A 17847-nucleotide genomic window follows, 5' to 3' on the forward strand; every position below is an offset into this window, starting at 1 on the left:
CCAGGCCTTTGGGAGATTACAATTAAGCATAACTTTTACGTTTGAAAGAAAAATATTGCTAGCATGCAATGACAGAGTGAAAAATTATTACTTTGTGATATTTTTAGTATACATTTTTTTCATGTTCTTTTATGCTTTTTGGCAGTAAGCTATAGAATACTATCCCCAAGTGAGGTTTTGGATGAATTCCTAAATTAAATCCACAAAATAAGAAACAGGCAGAATATTACTGATTGGTTCCAGACCTGAATAGCATAAAACGAGTCTGCTTAACATAAGCAAACTGAAAATGTTGGTATTTATCATTTGTATCAGAGGATACATGAAACATTTTAATATTTTAGAAACTAACGTGTTTCCCTCTTGACCAAAAATTTAGTTTGTCCAAGTAAATCAATATAGATTTCAAGGGTAATGAGCAAAGAAGGATTCAATTCCTCTGAGTCGGCTCACTTGCATTTTCCGGAAATTGTTCATTCTCTTTATGATTTATGAGACCTTTAGATGGACATGGTATTTGGCTGAGAGAATTGCATTTAATTGCTGCCACAGCTATGGAAGGAGAGGGCTCTGTAAGAGAAATGTTCTCACTGTAGATGTCTCACTTGCAGCAGAACTCCAGTTCTGGTTAAAAGCTATGGTATTTGGGCTAGTTAAGCATGTATCTCTCTCTCTTATTCCATAGGGACTGAGCTGGGCTGTCCTTGCTCACCAAGTCCACCTGCACTTCGTTAGAGAGCGGGGTGTTCCATGCCACACCACAAGAACCCCACAATGACATAACTCCATTCAGAGACTGGCGTGACTGGGCTGGGTTTCCCTCCCCCCCTCAGCTCTTGTATCACTAAGAATCTGGCAGCCAGTTCCGTCCTGACAGAGTTTACAGCATATATTGGTGGATTCTTGTCCATAGTGCATCTGCTTTAAGAATTAACGAAAGCAGTGTCAAGACAGTAAGGTAAGCGCTGTTTTAACTATAGCACTGGGGATGCTGACTGTTTGGGACAGTGTTTATTGTAACAGGGACAGGAAAAATTCCAGAGCTATTCAACAGCAAATCCACAATTTTGAGCATTTACTTTCACATTTTGCTTAATATACTTTCCATGATTTATGGATTTGGATAAATTTTATACAGTATTTACTGCATTGCTTAGCAAAGGAAGTTATAAAAAGTTTCATTGTTGGAATGACAACACTAGACACAGTGAAAAAGTATGGCATTTAAAATGTTTGCTATTTTATGCTATTTAGCTATTTGTGTTAGTATTATTAGAAGCTAACTTTGGAGCAAAGAAAGGCCATTTTAATCAGTATTCAAAATATTTTGCAACAAGTATGTTGTTATCTTTTGTTACAATTTGCCATAAACATTTTGTGTTGTTATAAAATGTGAGCTAAAGGATTTAGACATTTATGAATTTTTTATTTCTATTTTGTTAATTTAATAGATTTGGGTTTTGGATGTATGTCTTAAGAAACAGAAACATGTTTTAAAAAAAAACTCTGGGAAACATGATTTACTTTTTGAGGAAAAAAAAAAGCATTTCCTTCATAGCCACAGGTATTTGAAAAGACTTGGGAAAAGTAAAGTGTGTTTTTGCTTCATAGTGGAGTCATTATACAGTTACAAACTCTCTTTGAATTCAGAGTCCTTGTTTTCACTCTGCCAAAAAATATGGAAGCATTTTTCATTACTAGTCAATACTCACATTATAGTTACCATGTCTATTTTGGTGTATACTGAATTAAAATAAGGTGGAAGCTTATTAATGAAGCAAGACAAATCCTTACAACATTAACATACTGTAACTTATGAAGGATTTTATAATTATGTTAGCACTCTGTAATTGTTCTCATGGCTAAGTCCTGTCAACTAAATTAAATGACTCCATCATAATATTAGGGAATAATTTACTAAGAATCTGGCTACATGTTACATTACATCAGTCATCAGAGTGATTCTGACCTTTTGAGTGTTTCATCTGCTAGAATAAAGTGCCTTATAATTTCAAGCTAAAGCAAAGCAAAGATGTTTAAAATTCCTGAGAGTAGAAAATCCTGCTAACCCACGTTACCTAGACCCAAAAGCTTGTACCATGTTTCTCGCTGGAAGAGATCTGACTTTATGGTATCTATTGGAATGTGATTTCTGCTTCGCATTCACGATTTCCCTCCCAGGGTTACCAACTTCTCAGCTGTAATCCTTCATTCTACAAAAGCCCAACTCTGATATCCTGTTTCCCTTTACCTGAACTGCTGACCCTCTGCTTCAAGCAACTGAATATGTACTTCATTGAACCCCACCTTAGAAACAAGTTCCTATGAGAAGATCACTGTCACGAAGTGTTTTTAAATTACCTTCTCAATTTTATCCTTTCCTACATGGCTCTTAGTCACTTTTTAATACAGACTTTCCTCAATTTCCACATCTCTCCCACTTCCACTCTGTGAGAGAACTAAAATCCAGATAAATGAATCCTGCCTTCTTAAATTTTAACATGAAGAAAGTAGACAACTTGTGAGTTATTGAGAGAAAGGAAAACTTTCATTCAAAATTTTGAAAAGAATGTCATTCTCTACCAGTGGAATTTTTTCTCAGTGTAAACATTTTTAGAGTTTGTCACATTTCCTTGATTAAAAAACATTAGCTTTACTAACACTAATATATTAAATGTTAATTTTGGAACACAGTTTTGTAATGTGCTTAAAAGTATAGCATGTCACACAAAAGTTGAAATAATACTTACACCCCCACCAGGAATTCTGTTTCCCTTCCTCCGAATCAACAATAAAGACATTTTTAAAGGAACGTGCCCCCCGCCCCGACCTTCCCCACCACACACACATAAGAACAGCTTTTCTCCAGACAAAATCACAGACTGCCCATGTTCCCAGTTAGGATCTGTCTAATGAGACATTTTAATGATGTTGAATAGCAGGGTAGAAGGTACAGTTTACAACTGTCTTCTCATATTTGTTTCTTCTGGTTGAAGGCTGTTCTGCAGCAATGTTCTAACATGGTGGTTAATAGGCATGTCCCAGAAACCTCTTGGGAAAGATATTTAATTAAGGACCTAGAGAGGTTGACTGCAACAACCTCTCTGGCTGGCTCGCCCAGAAGGGGGCGCCAGTGTATACAGTCTGCCCTGGAACCTGGTCACCTCTCCATACGTTGCAAGCGTACATCCTTACCTTAATACTTAAACACAAATTAAAAAGACATCATTAGTGCACTTAAAAAAGCATGAAAAAATAATAAGATACACATTTGCTAATGTACTGTTTTTCTTCTCAATTATATTTTTTCCTGAAAGTATGCTATTTTGTAATAACACGTTTCCACTTTATTTAGGAGTCAAAACATTTGCCAAAAATGAATCTAGGTGTGTTTACTCTCCTCTTGGCATTAGTTGGTGGTGCCAATGGCTACTACTATGAAGATTACGATTTCCCCCTATCGATATATGGGAGGTCATCACCAAACTGTGCACCAGAATGTAACTGCCCTGAAAGTTATCCATCCGCCATGTATTGCGATGAGCTGAAACTGAAAAGCGTGCCAATGGTGCCTCCTGGCATCAAGTACCTTTACCTTCGGAATAACCAAATTGACCATATTGATGACAAGGCCTTTGAAAATGTAACTGATCTGCAGTGGCTCATTCTGGATCATAACCTTCTAGAAAATTCCAAGATAAAAGGAAGAGTTTTCTCTAAACTGAAACAACTGAAGAAGCTGCATATAAATTACAACAATCTGACAGAGTCTGTGGGCCCCCTTCCCAAGTCTCTGGTGGACCTGCAGCTCACAAACAACAAGATCTCGAAGCTTGGCTCCCTCGATGGACTGGTTAACCTGACCTTCATCCACCTTCAGCACAATCAGTTGAAAGAGGATACTGTTTCAGCTGCCTTTAAAGGTCTTAAGGGACTCGAGTACCTTGATCTGAGCTTCAATCAGATGACCAAACTGCCTTCTGGTCTCCCAGTATCTCTTCTAACTCTCTACTTGGACAACAACAAGATCAGCAACATCCCTGATGAGTATTTCAAGCGTTTTAATGGGCTGCAGTATCTGCGTTTGTCTCATAACGAACTGGCTGATAGTGGGATACCTGGAAATTCTTTCAATTTATCATCCCTGTTGGAGCTGGACCTCTCCTATAATAAGCTTAAAAATATACCGACTGTCAATGAAAACCTCGAAAACTACTACCTGGAGGTCAATGAACTTGAAAGTAAGTAGAAAGCTGTGCCTCTCTTTGAATGATGTGTCTTCAAGGTTTTAAATGCCTAAGTTGTGCAACACAAATATGGCATCTGGCTCCATTTTTTAAAAAATGAAAATGTCAACAACGTATTTCTCTGGAATGTAGAAGAATTCCAGTTCAGTTACTCATCCCATATATGGCTTTTCTTTGGAGTGTTCAGATAAGAAACCATTAACCACATAGAATTTAAATATTCACTTTTTCAAATTTAATATTCTGGGCTAATGAATCCTGCTATGTTATCTCTTGATGTTTATCTGTTATTATTTGCCTCCTCCATGACTTTGATTTATGTTCTACATTTATTTATTGGCAAGATCTAGCTAAGGGAGAAAACAAGTCCAGAAAAGGCACAGTTAACAGTAGCTTTTACATCTCTCCTGCTTGTCCCCAGAGCAGCCCACGTACGTGGTCTTCTCTGCCATCTTTACCTGGGACTCACCATGTTACTCTGCTATCATGACCATCATCTGTCTCTGTTATCCCTGTTGTGGTGTGTGTGGTCTTCATGGTGTTCTTATGAGGACTGTAAGGAAGATTCAGGAGGAATATGATAAGGGTTTGGAATATTTTCATAGTAGTATCACAAAGTCCCTTTTCTTATATACAACCTTTTACCTCATTTGATTTTCCCACCTTTCTCTTGCTGCCATAGTTTATTTTTCATTCATCTCTGGGTGGGAGTTTGACCTGAACCACTTGGGCTGTTTATACACTCTTCTGGTCTTCTGGGAAATTTTTCAATTTAAATTCTACGGGGATTCAGATGGGAAATTGACACTTACCATTCCGTACTCTTTAACAGAAGTTGGCAGAAGAGAAAAACCTATAATTTACAAAGTTTTTAAGATGGAAAATCAGGTGGAAAATACCAATTCATCCGTAGACAATTTTATCTGCAAAATAATCTATTGAAATTGTACATCTTTGTACCATGAAAATTGATTCCCTTGTCATATGGGGTAAGGACATTGACACTTTTATCAGAAAAGCTTCAGTGTGCCTTATTAACATGATACGCTGTAATTCTGCAACAGCTTCATGTAACCCCTAGTAGGGCTGGGGTGTTCTCATGAAGGAGACCATGACTGCCATCTCTGAAATGCTACCCGTTCTTTCTTGTATCTGAAAAGCTTACTTGTCGTACAGTACATGGCCAAGCTATCAGAGCTAAACCCTTACAGTTGTTTCCAGGAGAAAATTCACTATGTGGCAATATATGGTTCCACATTATAAACATTTGTGGTTAAGAGGAAGGATGTTCGGACAGGCCAAAATGCTAATGGGATTTAAGATGTTCAAAGGCTGAAGAAATCCATTAGACTTGGTGGGTAGAGGTTAGTCACAGGAGCAAGACTACCTCCTACTCTGAGACAAAAAAAAAAAAATGGGAGAGATACAGATGCAGGAGCATTTGAGAGGGAAAGACCTGTTTTTTCATTGCATTAGTAAAAACATAATGAGCCAGTGTAAGAGATAAGATAGGTGGTCTATGGGAGAAATGCCAACAGCCACTCAGTGCCAGGCCGAGACTGAAACCACAGTGCCCAACACATACAGCCATATGAAAATGAGTAGTTACGTTCACTTCTTCCATCTCCTTGACATTCAGTTATCCACATTTCAGGGACTCTTGCCCTTTCACTTTGCGTGTGAGTCTTCACCTTAGTTTGTTTTGCTGCATAATAATTATGCACACCAACTTCCCACATTATCTTAAGATAAAAAGAACCCCTTAATGTTTCTCTAATATTAGAAAGTATACGGCAAAAAAACTTTCTCATATTTCAAACTTGCAACTTTTAGCATTAGCCTAATCACAAATGTTCTTAATGTAAGGCAATTTGTAAAACAGAAAAAATCAAAAGGGCACCAATAATTATTTAGTACATAATATGTGCTAGCAGTGTTGTGAAGTATTTTACATACCTTAATGAACGTAATTCATGCCGCACAGTGTGATAGATATATTCACTTCTAACAAGAAGATCAGATAAACGTTCCAGATGGTAAATGGCAGAGGTAGAAAGCTAAAACAGACCTAATCCATGTTTTCTCCATTGTTCCATACTTTCTCAGAGGTAGGTATCAAATGCAAGATCCCTGGAATATGACTGATGAGTTATTTAAGACAACATTTTAGAGGAAATAACTGCAGTGTGTTTGGGCTTCCACTAGAATCATTGTTGCTAGAGTCTGAGAACGAAAGAGGTTAAAATGACAAGATAAAGGGCCAGATGAGGTTCATCGGAAATGACTTGGGCACCCGTAGGCAGTTTCTATGCACATACATAGATTATGCAGTCTACTGTCAGTCTTTGTGTCCATTAAAAACTAAATCAGTTTTTCATTTGTGGCAGCTTTTTGACCACAAAAGAAAAGGACATGGGCTGAGATGGTGGGCATCCCAGGATCTGCGTTTTGCTTTGGAGTTTATAATCATGTCATGAAGTGTGGTTGTTGGAAAATTCTTCAGAGGTCGTCTATTTTAAGATGCAGAAACCTAGGGTGCTTACACTGGTGAGCTTGTTTATACAACAGCACTAATATTAGATTTCTTCAGGCTAGACTGTTTCAAAACAATGCTTAGATAATATGACACACTCACTGAATGTCTTTCTGAAATCAAGTCTTTTTAAATCAAGAACTTAAATATATTCCGTTTGAAAAATTCTATTAAGTTTCCTGACCTATCATAGGTATTCTGTACTAAATACTGCTGGGCTATGTGGTAGTCTGAAATATTCCTTTAGTAGTTCCAAGTTCAAAGATACATCAAATGAGTGAGATAGATAAAATTAGAGATCTGACCTTTTTTTAAATGATTTTTTTTCCAAACTCATGTACTAAAAAAAATGATTGATGTTTTTCATTCTTTAATTTTCAGAGTTTGAAGTAAAAAGCTTCTGTAAGATCCTGGGACCATTATCCTACTCCAAGATCAAACACTTGCGCCTGGACGGCAATCGCCTCACCCACACCAGTCTGCCTCCTGATATGTACGAATGTCTACGTGTGGCCAACGAAATCACTGTGAATTAGTATCTACTAATTCCAGTTATGTTGAGGTATATCCTCGAACAGCATTTTATGGTTATGTTTATTTGTGTGTCAGTTTTATAGTATTCATTTTGTTGTTGTTGTTTATTCCTTGAATTTCAAATTCTGAGGGAAAATGTTTTGTAAACATTTGACTACTTTTATAAAAGGAGAGATGAAAGGCAGGCCTATTTCATCACAAGCACAGACACATACACACATATAGAAAACAAACTTAATGCTTTCTTTGTAAATTTAGTGTTTTCTACATCCTTACTGTCAAATGATGTGCAAAGCTTTTTACTGGTTTCATGGAAGTCAGCCAAGTTTTTTCATTCCTAAACTTTAACTTAATGTGCCAAAAAGCATGGTTACATACATATGAACGTTTCCTGTCTTAAAACAAATTATCTCAAGGTTCAAATTTTAATGTTCAAATTTGTTTAGCTGAAAAATAGGTGGTAAATTTCCAGACCAATGATTTTGCAAACTATTAGACAAAATTCATGAAGCCATATACACTTAAAGCTGTATTTTTAGTGTCATGAATTTAATATACTTACCTAGTGAAACTCTTCTTTTCTAGAATTATTTTTTTCATTCTAAGTCATGTGTATGTTTCTTTTTGATTATTTGCATGTTATGTTTAACAAGCTAATACCAAAATAAAACATAGCAAATGGCATCACTGTGTTTGGCTTCTTGTGAAATTCGTATCTCTCATGTAAAAAAGCAGATAAAATAATAGATTAGAACTCAAAAATATCTCTAGCCTGAAATAATTTTACTGTTAAATAGAATTTTTCACTAAATAGTCTGCTTCTAGCATCCACTTGTAAAGTTGTAAAAACTTATAAAGTTTTTAAAGATATCTTACAATATGTACTTAAAAGTGTGCAGATCCCAATTGTGTCCTGCAGTTCATCTCAGTTCTGACACTAGGTACCTGGAGACAGTGTCAGATTGTACAGGTTAAGGGTTCAGTCCTGCAGGATGGCTCTCCCTCCCCACTTCAGATGCCAGTTGAAAGCCCAGGTTGTAACCTCTACTTCTGACCAACTGGTTATAAAGTTTCCCCAGAGTTTCCCTTCCTGGACTTGATGAATTTGCTAGAGCAGCTCATAGAACAGGAAAACTTATTTACTCACTAGATTATGTGTTTATTATAAAATGTTACAACTCGGGAACAGCCAGATGGAACAGCTACATAAGGCAAGGTATGGGGAAAGGGTGCTGAGCTTCCTTGCTCTCTCCAAGTGTGCGCCACTCTCCCCAAATCTCCACAGTTTCAGCGATGAAAGCTCTCAGAATCTTGTTCTTTTGGGTTCTTGTGGAGGCTTTATTTCATAGACATGATTGATTAAACAACTGGCCATTGGCAATTGAGTTCAATCTCACCTGGGAGGTGTGGGGAAGGAACTGAATGTTCAGACCCTTCTAATCACAGGGTTGGGTCACTCCGCAACCAGTCCCCCATCCTTTCTGAAGTCCCTTCAATAACATAACAAAAGATGCCTTTATTGCTCTTACTCAGGAAATTTCAAAAGTTTTAGGAGTTGTGAGCCGAACCTTGGACAAAGACTAAATACACGTAAGAAAGACTAAATATACATTAAGATGACCAAATATATATTTCTTATAAACCACAATGTTACAGTACTTAAATCTCACAATATCCTTGGATATTTGTCATTTATTCCCGTTCCTGTTGGTTTTACTGACTTTTTGCAATGATTTTCCATTAAATAAAAAGGAAGTGTAAGATCTCAGCAATTACTAGTTGGTTGTAAGCAAAATGGTGGATAACTTCCAGCACTAAAAATGTTGAATATATATAAATGTTTCTGAAAATGAGATTTAAAAGATCAATTTATCTTGAAACCAATATATTTGTAACATAGGGTTAGAGTTTATAATCCAGAAAGTTTTCAGCTTTTTATATTATGAGTATCCTTGACTCTATACAATGAAAAATATAATTAACTTCTACCTTACCTAGGTAATACTAAAGCATATGTTTAGAGCCAGATGTTGCACATCCAAAGATAACACTCATCCCGTATGAGTGAATATATAGTCTCAAATGTGCCTCAAACAAAGGCAGTGTCTCTTGAAAGCATCATATGTTTTAACAACATTTTTAGTGAACCCTGTCTTATGGTAAAGTGGCCTGTCATCAAAGGACTATTCTCCATTGAGACTGCACAGATTGGCTGATGACTGACCCACACATTACATTAAGTACACCATGCATTTTTGATCATCATGTCTTTTCCACATAAAGGTAAGTTCCTTGAGCTGTGATAGTACTTTCAGGTCATTTCTCCATATAAACTTAAAACCTATTTTCTCCCAATAAAACTGTAATATAGAAGAAATGAAAATAATTTATTCTTGCCCTCTCTATAAAAAATCACCGTCAATCCTTTGAAATTTACTCTCAACTAGGTAGTAGAGAATGTGCCGTAAATTTTTTTAGAAAGAATGTTTTAGGCTTAAACAAGCTTTGTCTCTATATCACTTAGAAAAAACATCTTTTCAGCTGACAGTCTACATCTTTAAAAGTCTTTACTTTATCACAATCCAAAGTCATTTTTTATCCCTCAGCCTAAATAGCAAAACTATAACTCTTAAAACAGCAAATTCCCTCATGGTTAATGTTGGTTGACAAGGACCAAATTAAGTACACAGTGACATTTCCTGTAGTAGCATCTGAGGAAGGTGTTAGTTAGATCCTGTCTGGGGACAGGTCCCCTTTCTAGAGGCCAGACCTCATCTCTCCAGGGCAAAGCTGGAGAAGAGGCGCATCCTGCTTGCTCCTGGAAAATGAAAAAAGTCCTTCCACATCTCCATTTGAAAATCAAGGCTAGGTCATGCCTTTATGGTAAAGGAGAACTATGATGTACTAGGGCTTTGAGGTTTGTGAGGAATTATTGTGCCCTAATAAGTACAAAAATACAGATGGAAGACAGACCACTAAATGAACCAGAGGAATGTTGATTTCTTAGTTAAAAGTTCTCCAACTGGTAATAGCTGTTTTCAGAAATCCTGGAGAGTTTAAAAGGTTGGTTTTACAAAGGGCCATGAATTTTTTTCCTTTGTGATCTTTTAAGTTTGGACTTCCAGTTTTTTTCTATAGCTGTAATTTTATCATAATGATGGCCTTAGATTTTTCTTTGGTTGGATTTTGCAACCGTCATGCATACTTGCTCAATATTTTACTCACAAGTAAAAGAAAATGCTCATTTGAGTTAAAGTGAGCTCTAAGACAACTTTACTACTAGGAACTAAAAATGCATATAAAATAACAGTGTTACAAAATTTAAGGTAGATATGCACATACCATAAGTATACGAAATAAATTTAAATGAATTTTTAAAATACTAGCCAGGTATATTTATTTATTCACACGTACATTCAGTAGATTTTGTTTCCTAATAAGGTATAAGAAATTGAACTATAGGGTATGTGCAGAAAAGCAGAAATTTAGGCAACATAAAATGAGTGAGGTCCCAAGCATCTTCGTCTCACTTTGATAACCCCAGGGTTCCACATCTACTGTGTAGTGTCTCCTCTTTCACGTTTTGATTGACCCACAGAGTATCACCTACATTGTGTGTCTTGTCCCCTTAAAATGTAACTGCTATTCTATAAAAGAGAATGCATTCTGTGTTTTAAAAATACTTAAGAGCCTGAGCTCCTTAACCTATAAATTATGTCTCAAATAAACCCTTTTCTACTCTCACTACCACTGCTTTAAGATTTGCTCAATTTTCATCTAGATTTCTGAAGACTCTCATGTTTTGCCTAACTAACTTTGTCACCTACAGTGTTACCAGAGTGAGTTTCTTAGTATGTAAACTTGGTCCTTTATTATTTACTTGCTTAAAACTATTCAAAAATGCATCATCATTTTCAAGATGAGACCCAGGCTCCAAATGCAGCATACAAGTCACCCAGGATTATCAGATGTCCCACGCGATCTGGTCTTTGGTTACCTTGAGAGCCTCGTCTCTTACCAGGCTTGCCAGGTCCCACTGCATCATATTTAATCACTCGACAGTGCAACCATACTTATCATTTTGCAGCTGGTTTTGCTCTGGTGTCTATGAAAACTCTGTCTTTTCTTCCTGGGACCTCTTTAGGCTCTTTCTACTTGGAAATACCTATACATCTTTCACACTCACCTTAAACTACTCTGTTCTTTTGCCATAAATTGCTCTGAACCTCCTCAGACAAAATTAGTACCCTTTATCATAAAAATGAAAATTCTTCATCAAAGTTCTAAGTGAGAATGAACGACTCCCTCTGTTGGGCCTCCACCTGTAACTTTTCCATTAATTCATTCAACAAAGATTCATGGAGCTGTTACTCTACTCCAGGAATGGTGTAGGCATTTGGAATTCAGTAGTGAATAAGACCAACAAATCACTCCCCTCACAAAGTTAACATTCATAAAGAATTCAAACATTAAGTGGATAAATTCATACTCTGTGACTTGATGTTAGGTAGTGCTACCTACTATGCAGAAAAATGGCCTGCCTGAAAGGATAAGGGGACGGAGGGGAAGTGGTGATTTTAATTGGCTGATAAGCCTTTTTGGAGAAGAGACTTAATTGTAATAATATTTATTTAAATTTTATTACATATTAGATACTTCAGGTAATGTATTTTATGTATTATTTTAGCTTAAATAATACCTATATGGTACACTCCTACTTAACAGAAAAGAAAAACTGGGATGTAAGGTCAGACATATTTTAAGTGTTATAACCTCATTTGAGGCCAGATTTCTACTGTCAGAGTACATGTTTTAACTTGGTAAAGTCCCATGGCATCAAGAGGTGCTTAGATGTGTTTATATGTGTGTCTTTAAATTCCCTCTTCCCACCTTGACAAAACACAGAATCTGGTGGTAACTTCTGAATAGAGTTCCTGGAATCAGACTGGTGAGGAGGAATGTGTCATGAAGGTCAATCTTGACCCAACTCGTTCCTGGCAAGCTCCAGTACAATTGCTTCTGTTTTGGTCTCTTTAACTTTATGCAAAATAGTTCAGTTTATTTTAATTCACAGGGTTCATCCACTTCTCTCTATTAAGTCTATTTTTAATAGAACATTCTCTCCCTTAAAACTTGGGGTAATGGATATAGGAGTATCAATCTATTTCCTCTTATTTAATCTGTCAACATAAGTTCTGGCTAGACTTTCAAAATATGTCACAAATCTGACTGTTTGCCACTACTGGTCCAGTCCACTAACATCTCTCTTGAACTAAGGCAATAACTTCCTTGTGAATTTCAAAGTGTATTTAAGAATGGAATCTGATAGTTTACTGTCAAAGAAAGGTCAGGATGAGTCTTGAAAAAGATAAGACAGATTATGTCCTACCCCAACTTATATACTTGAAGTATCTTCTCAACACACTTAAAATATAAAGCCCTTACCACGACCTTCAAGGTCTCATTCTCTTATCACTCTTCTTGCCCTCTCCTCTCCAACCATATTTGTCTCCCTGCTTATTGAACATGCCAAATACATTCTTAGTCTGGGTTTCTTGCATTTGTCTCTGCCTGTGATCCAGCTGTATACATGGTTTTCCATACTTCACTCTGATCTTCAACCAACAGAGACATCTGCATAGAGTGGCCTTCACTAATCACCATATACAAAAAATTTGTATGGAATCCTCAAAGCATCCTCAACTCATCAAAGCAATTTTGAAGAAGAAGAGAGTTTAATTCTCACACACACTACAAATACTACAAAGCAACAGTAATTAAAACTATATGGTACTGGCATAAAAACAGATGTACAGACCAATGGAAGAGAATAGAGAACCCAGAAATAAACCCTTACACATATGGCTAAATGTTTTTTGGCAAAGGGCGCCAAGTCTGCACAATGAGGAAACAGCAATTTCTTCAATAAAAAGTGCTGGAAAAATCTGAATATCCACAAACTAGAGAATGAAATTGTACTCTTATCTTAGACCATATACAGGATTTAACTCAAAATGGGTTAATGATCTAAATATAGAATCTAAAACTGTTAAACTCCTAGAAAAAAAAAAAAAACAGGGAAAAAGACAATTAGATTTGGCAATAATTTTTGAATGTGACAAAAAAAAGCAGACATAAAAAATAAAAAATAGACCAATGTGATTACATCAAACTTAAAAAGTTTTGTGTGTCAAAAGAAACTATCAATAAGGTGAAAAGAAAACCTATGGAATGGAAGAAAATAATTGTAAATCATATATCCAATAAGGAGTTAATATCCAAATGCAAAAGGAACTTCTACAACTCAACAATAACAACAAAACTCAAAATAACTTGATTAAAAATAATCAAAGAATAGACTACTCCAATGAAGACATACAAATGACCAATAAGCACATTAAAAGATGCTCAGCATCACTAATCATTAGAGAAATACAAAACAAAATCATAGTGAGATACTACTTCATACCCATTGGGATGGTTATTTTCAAAAGAACAGAGAAGAAAAATGTCATTAAAGATGCGGAGAAGTTGAAACCCTTGTGCAGTATTGGTAGGAATGTAAACTGGTGCAGCCATTTTGGAAAAAAGTATGGAGGCTCCTCATACAGTTAAAAATAAGATTACCATATGATCCAGTAATCCTACTTCTGAGTATTTATCCAGAAGAATTCAAAGCAGGATCTTGAAGAGATACTTGCATACTCATGTTCACTGCAGCACTATTCACAAAGGCCAAGAGATGGAAGGAACCCAAATGTTCATCAATAGATAAATAGTTAATGAATATGTGGTATATACATACAATGGATTATTATGCAGCCTTAAAAAGGGAGAATATTCTGTTACATTCTAGAATAAGAACAAACTTTGAAGATACTATGTAAGTTAAATAAACCAGTCACAAAAGGGCATATGCAGTATAATTCCACTCATATGAAATATCTAAAATCACAGAAACCGAAAGTAGAAATGTGGTTACCAAGTATTGGGGGCAGGAGAGTGGGGGAATTAGTGTCTAATGGATATAGAGTTTCAGTGGTGTGAAATGGAAATGTTCTAGAAATTTGCTGCACAACAATGTGATTATAATTAACACTACCAAAGTGTGTGTTTAAAAATGATTAAAATGGTAAATTCAATATTATATATTTTTACCATATTAAAAAAAATCTAAAATTGGACATTGATGATTGCTGCACAATTCTGTGAATAAAATTTAAAAAGCCCACTGAATTATACACTTTGGAAACGTGAATTTTATTGTTGTAAAAAAATCACTATGGTTGTAAAAAATTAATAAATAGGAAAAAAATTGGAAATAAAGAAACAAATGGTAATTTTAGAAATGCAACATATAAATGTTGAAATAAATAGGGAGTTTTAGCAAAACAGGTACACTTGATAAAACAAGTTCAATGAATAAAGAACATATTAAATATGGTTAGAGAGAAAATTAATGATATGTAAGATATATAAGTGGAAAAGCTTTAAAGAATGCTACAAAGAGATAAAAACATAGAAAACAACAAAAAAGTGACTTTTAGAATTAAGAAAGCTAGAATACTTATTTTTAATATAAATCTAAGAGGAGACCTATAAAGAAAGAATTGAAAAAATGCAGGAGAAAAAAATATTTTAAAAGCTAACACCTGAGAATTTTTTAGAACTGATTAAAACAGATGAATCCATTAATTCAAGAAGGAAAAATTACTTACAAAGAAACATCAGTTAGAATGATAGCAGAAATCTCCATAAAAAAGAAAAATGGAAGTCAGAAGATGGTGGTATAACATCTTCAAGTACTTGGGAGTAAAAATCTGATAATATGTATATTTGTGAAAATTAATTAAAAAACTATTTCAAAATAAAGACATGTATGGTTTACCACCTAAGATATTTTAAAAAATAGTCTTCAAGGAGGAAAATGATCTCAGAAGAACTGTTTAAAGACTAAGAAAAAATTGAACAAGTTAAATGACAAAATTTTAGAGAAATAAAGCATAGTAAATATCAAATTATAATGGTTATGTTTATGTAATTTTTAAAAAGGACAGTAGAAATATTATATATAATTGATATGTAAAAGTATGTAAATTAGTAAAAGAAAGATAAATGAACATGTTTTAAGCCCTTTTCTAATTAAAGAAAGGTGTCAGCCTATTGTTTTATTTTCCTAAGATAATTTCGCACAGTAAAATTTTAAAAGTAAGAAAAATCTTTAAAATCTATAAATTAAGACCCAATATATATAATCTGACTAAGAAAAAAAAGAAAGATTTAATAAATCAAACTTAAAAAGACAAAGGAGGAAAAAAATTTTTTTAAACAGACAGAAATAAAGTTAAGATGGTAGAACTGAGTGTCAGTATATCAACATTCACAGTAACACTGAATTCATCAGCTAAAAAAATATGGCTTGCCATAATAACAGGGAAAAGGAAAATGTAAAAAGGCAGAAAAAGACATATGGGGTAAATACTAGTATGAGATCTGGTGTAACTCTAATCATATCAGACAAAACACACGTTAAGACAAAATAAATAATTATTATATTATACAAATAACAGTGAAAATTGTGTATCAAAATAAGTTGAATCTATGATATGAGTAGTTCAATAATAATTTATTAAGGCTTTAATCATGCTACTGAATTGGAAATTAATGTAATAAATATTTAATTTGAAAAAGGATGATTTCCTTTAAAATATGAAATGAAAAATATGTTCATTATCACTATTTCTGTTCAGCATTTTCTTGGCAGACCTTGCTAGCTCAATGGAAAAATAAAAAGAATGGACTGCATTAAGAATTAAAAGAAGAGAATAAAACTCTAAATTTTTGCAGATCATAAGATTACCTACATAGAAAACAAAAGATTCTACAGATACATTATTAGAACTAGTAAGAGAAAGTAGAATTTATTTACTTATTGAATCTCAGGTCTAATACCATTTCTTTATGTTCTGTGATGCTGGGCATGGGACTCTGATAACTAGTTGCTAGTTGCCTTTACCTGCAGAGGTTGAAACACTAGAGGAGAACTGATACGTGGAAGGAGAAGAAAAGGGACTTCCAGTGTAGGTCGTTTTGAGAATTTCTCAACTGATTCTAAAATTTATGTAGAAAAGCAATAAACCAAGAATAGCCAAGACACATCTGATGAAAAATGATGGTGGGCTTGTCCAACAACAGGACAATATAAATAATTAAGATAGTGTGGTACTGACAAAGAATAGAAAAACTGATCAATAGGATAGAATAGAAAATATATATCCATATTCTCATTTATATGGAAATTTGATATATGAGAGATAACACTGCATACCAATAGGGAGGGTAGGAACTAGTCAATAAAAATAACTGGGAAAATTGAAAATCCACAAAGAAAAAACGTTAACTTGAATTTTCCCTCTCACCCACAAAATCAATTCCAAACAGATTAAGTGATGTCACCCACAAAATTTAAAAATATTTAGAAGAAAAAAAAAGGTGAGTATATTTCTGATGTGGAGTCAGGAGTGATTTCTTAAGACAAATCATTAAGGAAGAAATTGATGAATTGGACTAAGTCATTATTAAGACTTTCTTTTCATCAAAAAATATTGTAAGAGGTTGTTCAACTCATTAGAAATTAGGACAGCGTAAAATAAAACCAGCAAAAGGATGTAATTTTTGCCTATTCAACTGTTAAAAATTAACTTTGACAATTTAAAAGATTGGAAGAGACATAACTTTCCTTATTTATTAATGGCATGAATGTAAATTGGTAGAACTACTTCAGTGAACAATTTGGCATTATCTTGTAAAGTTAAAAATCCACTTATCCTATAACCCAGCAATTCCTTTTCTACAGTGTTTCTTAAATCTTAATGTGACTATAAATAGTATAAAGATCTTGGTAAATTGCAAATTTTTAGGTATGAACCAAGATTTCATGCTTTTAGCAAGCTCCCAGGTGATACTCACACTACCAGTCAGCTCATACTTTGAGTAGCAAAATAAACCCGACACAAATTTGCATATGTGCAAAGGGAGATGTTTATAGAATATCCATAATGGTTCTTTAAAAAATAGGAAGAGTGACAATAACCCAAATGTGCATCAATAGAAAAATTAGTAAGACGTAGTGTCCAATGAGCTATTACACTGTAGTAAAAAGGACTGAACTATAGCTAAACACAATAAGATGGATGACTCTTGGTAACAGAACAACTGAATGAAAAAGCAAGTCTGAGAAACTGTGATATACTTTTCATAAAGTTCAATGCTAAATAAAATAAGACAATATATTGTTTATGTATAAATATATGTGATACAGTTATGAATTATGAACACAAAACCAAAATCTGATAAACACAAAATTCAGGACAATGGTTTTCATAATGAGAGTGGCCATTAGAAGGGCAGCACAGGCACAAAGGAAATAGGTTCACGGAGGTTACAGGCAACACTCTGCTTCTTGGACTGGATGCTTTACCCATAGGTGTCATTATGTTATTAAAAAAAAAAGGATTTCAAAAATACATCAAA

The 17847-nt window shown here is 34.6% G+C and overlaps 1 protein-coding gene and 1 long non-coding RNA gene across 2 annotated transcripts in view; one reads left to right on the forward strand and one right to left on the reverse strand.

The window, feature by feature from the left end:
• LOC123615154 (uncharacterized) overlaps positions 1-17847 on the reverse strand; it is a 508039-nt gene that overhangs the window by 150551 nt on the left and 339641 nt on the right. The gene's annotated exons all lie outside the window — the stretch shown is intronic.
• Positions 666-7998, forward strand: LUM (lumican). Its single transcript, XM_010949439.3, has 3 exons — positions 666-958; positions 3356-4241; positions 7162-7998. The coding sequence occupies exons 2-3, from the start codon at positions 3377-3379 to the stop codon at positions 7314-7316; spliced, it is 1020 nt and encodes a 339-aa protein (XP_010947741.1). The 5' UTR covers positions 666-958; positions 3356-3376; the 3' UTR covers positions 7317-7998.

The sequence above is a fragment of the Camelus bactrianus genome, chromosome 12 (assembly GCF_048773025.1).
Source record: "Camelus bactrianus isolate YW-2024 breed Bactrian camel chromosome 12, ASM4877302v1, whole genome shotgun sequence".
Lineage (NCBI taxonomy): Eukaryota > Metazoa > Chordata > Mammalia > Artiodactyla > Camelidae > Camelus > Camelus bactrianus.